At 55.2% G+C, this 5153-nt stretch overlaps 1 protein-coding gene across 1 annotated transcript; it reads right to left on the bottom strand.

Annotated features, from left to right (window-relative positions):
* Positions 1–695: 695 nt before the first annotated feature.
* On the bottom strand, positions 696–4946 carry FZD7 (frizzled class receptor 7). The gene has a single exon (XM_064660555.1). It carries the CDS (start codon positions 4338–4340, stop codon positions 2619–2621), a length of 1722 nt encoding a protein of 573 aa, XP_064516625.1. The 5' UTR covers positions 4341–4946; the 3' UTR covers positions 696–2618.
* Between the last annotated feature and the right edge of the window lie 207 nt (positions 4947–5153).

The raw sequence follows: 5153 nt of genomic DNA, 5'->3' as shown, positions 1-5153 counted from the left end.
TCTAGCAACACAGCTTGAGATCTAAACATTCATTTCAGTTTAAAAAATTTTGTAAAATAGACCATTCCATTGAAGCTCTCAGCTTTCAGATGACTGTGATAAGAAAGAATGTAGGCTTCAGGCTAGCTATTAAGATTAAAGTAAAATTCACCTGAACAAAACTGCAGCTAGAGAAGGTGCTGTGGGGTAAGAAAAAAAAAAAAAAAAGCCAGTTCAAGACACTGCTCTTTGAAAGCCACTGAAAAGGACCTAGTCCTTAGTGATTCCCTAGGACACTCCTCCAGTCAAAGTGAGGATTTAATTTACAGCACTTGTAGCACCCTCCAGTTCTCAATCCCCAAGTTCCTTGGGAATGGGAAGAGAGCATTATCCTTAATTTCTAGATAAGGAACTGGTTTATCAGCTTGCCCTCAGCAAGAGGCAGAGCCTGGAAGAAAACTTGGCTGAGATGCAAGTACCTCAAGTGAGGGCAGACATTTGAAACCAGCTATCTCAAAATGTGCTCTTCTATTGTGAGGGGCTGGTAATCAGAACGGCCAGTTTCAAGTCACAGCTGAGTTTCTGGTCAATGCATTCACCAAAAAGTCTCTTGCATCTCCCATAACAAAGTGGGGGTGAAAACACTACTCGCAGAGCTTCCCCCCATTCTAAAACCTGCCAAGTGTTCAAAGACTGAAAGAACTTCATTAGAGTCCTTGTATTAAAAATTATTTATTTAGTGATCTGTACATGGGGTGAAGCAGGGCCTCATACAGACCTTCAAAAAAAATCAAGTAAAAACATAAATACATATTTTCTTACAAAAATGAGATTTACAAAATATACATACTGCACTTGTCTTACACACTTTTTTTTTTCTTCTTCCACGTGCACGTTATAAGAGACAAAACCCCAAGCCCTGCAAGTCTGAAATCAGATCTACTGAAGGATTTGGGTGATGAGCCCATTCCTGATGCCCAGACTGCTGGTACGCCCTCAGACAGCAGCAGTCTGTTCCCCCTCACCCTGAACAGTTTTTTTCTTTTTTTAAGTTTCGTTCCAGACACTTTTCCCCAAAAAACGTGAAGAGCAGCTATAGGTTGGAGACTTGCTAAAAATCCAGAATTTCCTATTTTGTCCTTAGACAAGAATATACACACACACATATATACTGATAAAAACAACCCTTCAGTGAATATAAAGGTAAAGTAGTATGTAAAAAATAAAATATGAACAAAACTTAAAAATTTTCAGAATAGAAAAATCTGTCACATTTCAAAAAGAAAACAATGTAGTTGTTGACTAATTTTTGAAAGTTCTTCCTTCCAAGGCGTGATCACTGGAAACTTAACCAGCTGTATTTTAGCCGAAATGAGAAGGGTCCTCACTTGCAGTAACTGCTTGCTTTTAAACCCCAACCCCAGCCCCCTCCTGCACCACGAGTCATTGCCATGCAGCTCAGGGAACCTGAGGAGCAGGCAAAGGGTCCATCGTGAGCCAAAAAGATTCCTCCTGTCCCCAGAATCCGGCTGTGTATTGACTTTGTCTGCAGTGACCTCACTGCAAAGCAGGAGAGAAAGCAGGTTTATGGGAAGGAAAGAAAAAATCCCATCTTTACATTACATATTTTAATGGCTCTTGTTTTGGCAGGTGCTCTCGGTTAAGCTCTTCTTGCCCTCTAAATCTTGCGTTTCCTTCAGCTTAGAAAAGCGACCCATATTGAACGGTAGGAAAACATCCTGCCTCCTCCTTTTTTCATAAAAGGAATGTTTATTTCTGCGAGCTCCACATCCCAGGGTGAACCTTTTTGTCAGTTTGCCCGTAAAAACCGATCCCATGCTTATGCCTTTCTACACAGAAAACACTTTTGTTTCCCCCTTTGTCTCCTAGAACAAAGGCAAGGGGGAAAAGCCTTCTGCTGAAAAGCAACAAGTCATTTCTTTTCAGGGTGTGGAATAGCAACCCCCTCCTTCCCCACAGCAGCAAGAACAACAGATTGAGGGCCAAGTTTTTACTTTAAAACAATTACAACAGGTATCACTGAGGTAAAAAGGAACTTGTGAGCTGACAGAACAGAGGCATCTCCCCAGCACACGATCGGGCTGTAGCCGGCTGTGCAGTACTCACGTGATGGCTCCGCCGAGCTGGAAGGAGCAGGCAGCGAGTCAGGCTCAGGAGTTACCCTGCCCGCGCTGCAGTTCGGCCCCGGCAGTTCAGGGATTATTGGGCTACTTCTCGGCAGCGGTAGCTCAACAGATCTGGCTTCCCCTCCCTCTTGTCCAAAGCAAGGCAGGATGATTTTAGTTGGGTTGGAGTTTTTTTTCCTGGACAGGGGTAGCAAGGGGTAGAGAGAAGTAGAGGGACTCCTGGGGTGAAGGACTCTCCTATCCCACCAGTGGCCTCTTTTTCAGTCCTCTTCCACTTAGCTGGGCCTAAGCACCACTGAACACAGTTTGACTGATCCTTTATGCGATAATTTATTTTTTTTTTTTCAAACCTTCTGTGAGGAAGAAAAAGTTTGGAAAAGCCTCCCTTCCTCCCTCTTCAGGGAGCCATTGCCCTGCCCTTCTGCCGAGTATCTGTCTCCTCTGCATGTGTGCATGCGTGAGTGTGTGTGTGCCAGAGGGGACAGGGGGGTCTCATACTGCTGTCTCGCCTTTGCTGCCGGTGCTGAGTCTGTGGTAGAAGCGTCGCCAGGACTGAAGGGTTTTGCCAGACCAGATCCAGAAGCCAGTCGTGATCCCAACAATCATGGTCATGAGGTACTTGATCATGAAGACAGTGAAGTCTGGGCTCATAGGAGCAAAGTGGCTGGGACAGGGCACGGCATATGTTTTGCAAGTCTGGAGGAGCCACGTCTTCTCCCAGGTGCCACGGAAGGCCTGCTCATAGAAGTAACATGCCAGGACAATGGTGGCAGGCACCGTGTAGAGGACACTGAAGACACCAATGCGCACCATCAGCTTCTCCAGCTTCTCCGTCTTGGTGCCATCGTGCTTCATGATGGTGCGGATGCGAAACAAGGACACAAAGCCAGCCAGCAGGAAGGAAGTGCCAATGAAGAGATACACAAACAAGGGTGCCAGCACAAAGCCCCTCAGCGAGTCCACACTGTAGATACCTACGTAACACACCCCACTGAGTACATCCCCGTCCACCTGCCCCATGGCCAAGATGGTGATGGTTTTGACAGCGGGCACAGCCCAGGCAGCCAGGTGGAAATACTGGGAGTTGGCCTCTATGGCCTCGTGGCCCCACTTCATGCCTGCAGCCAGGAACCAGGTGAGGGACAGAATGACCCACCAGATGGAACTGGCCATGCCGAAGAAGTAGAGGATCATGAAGAGGATGGTGCAGCCTTCTTTCTTGGTGCCTTGGGCCACAGTGCGGTAGCCATCCTCAGAGAAGCGCTCCAGACACACCACCCGCTCCTCCAGCAGGAAGCCTGCGGCGTAGGCCACTGCCACCATGAAGTAGCAGCCCGAGAGGAAGATGATGGGCCGCTCCGGGTAGCTGAAACGGCGCATGTCTACCAGGTAGGTGAGCACGGTGAAGAGGGTGGAGGCGCAGCAGAGCACGGACCACACACCCACCCACAGCCGGGCAAATCGCACCTCCGCCTCCTTGAAGTACATGAGCCCGTTGGGCCGGGCTGGCTCACAGGGGGCCCCGCAGTCCCGCTCCCCCAGGAAGCGGTAGCCCAAGTAAGAGGGCACTTTGAGCTGCCGCGGGCAGGAGAAGGAGAAACCAGAGGGCGGCTGTGGTGGGGTGAGAAAGTCAGGGAGGTAGCCAGCCGTGGGGTGGGCAGTGGCCCCCCGGCCCGCCGCACCGCCAGGCCCTGGTGGGGCATCCGACGTGTTCTGCCCCACGCAGATCTCACCCGCACCGTGGACGGGGAAGTTCTCGCAGCGGAGCCGCTCTGGCCACTGGAAGCCGAACTTGTTCATGAGCGCCTCGCAGCCCTGGCGGGCCCGCTCGCAGAGGGAGCGGCAGGGCGGGATGGCCTGCTCCAGCACGGTGCACACCGGCGCGTACATGGAGCAGAGGAAGAACTTGAGCTCGGGCGAGCACTGCACCTTGACCAGCGGGTAGAACTGGTGCACCTCTAGCCCCGCGTCCTCCTGGTTGGTGTGGCCCAGCAGGTTGGGCAGGATGGTCTGGTTGTAGGCGATATCCGTGCAGAGCGGGATGGAGATGGGCTGACAGAAACCGTGGTCCGGCACAGAGATGCCCTTCTCGCCGTGGTACTGCTGCGATGCCGCGTCCGCGGGGGTCCCGAGCAGGGCGGCCAGGAGGGCGGCCAGCCCCAGCCAGGGGCGGCTGGCGGCAGCCGCTCCGCCGCATCCTCCTCCAGCCCGCATTGCCGGGGCGGCCGGGGGCGCGGAGAGCCTCGGGGAGTCCTTCAGAGCCGGCCGGCACGACGCCCCAGGGGCATCAGCGCCCGGAGGGCGGCGGCGGGGCCCCTCCGGCGGGGCAGGGGCGCGGCGGCAGCGGGAACGCGGCTCCGCGACTTTCTTCCTCGGCTCCGGCGCGGCGGCGCTGGCAGCGCGGCGGCGGCGCTTCCCTCGGCGAAAGTTTCCGGAGCTGCTCTCCCCGGAGAAGGCGGCGGCGAGGCAGGAGACGCGCGCGGAGCCCGGCGGCGGCTCCGGCCAGCTCCACACAGGGTCCCGCGGCGGCGGCGAGGCGGAGGCGCTGCTCCCTGCCCGGCTGAGCGGCCCCGGCGCCGGGGATTTAGGTTACGGCTAAACGGATTATTACCGCGCCCGGCTGAGCCGTGTATTTTACTCCGGGGCTTAAATAACTTTTAAAATCCAATTACTGCGCGATCCTCCCCGCGGCTCGGCTGGGCTCCGCTCCCGACGGACGCCGCTGTGGGCTGTGCGTCCGGGGCAGAGCCGTGCACCTCCCGCCTCGCTCCGCTCCGCCGCTCCCGGCTCACAAAAAGGCCCCGGCGCGGCGGCCCCGCCCCCGCCGCCGGCCCCATTCACAAACCGCGCCGGGGGCGGGGCCGCGCCCGCCCGCCCGCCAATCGCCGCGCGGGGGGCGGGGCCAGGCGGGGGGAGGGGAGGGGGAGGAGCGCGCGCCAGGGGGAAAAAAAGTTGGGAACAACTTTTTCCCATCCCCGCCGGGCCGGGCCGGGAGGAGCCGCCTGCGGCCCCCACCCCCCGCGCTGC

The sequence above is a fragment of the Pseudopipra pipra genome, chromosome 7, assembly GCF_036250125.1.
Source record: "Pseudopipra pipra isolate bDixPip1 chromosome 7, bDixPip1.hap1, whole genome shotgun sequence".
Classification (NCBI taxonomy): Eukaryota; Metazoa; Chordata; class Aves; order Passeriformes; family Pipridae; genus Pseudopipra; species Pseudopipra pipra.
This window is presented reverse-complemented; position numbering and strand designations above follow the sequence as displayed.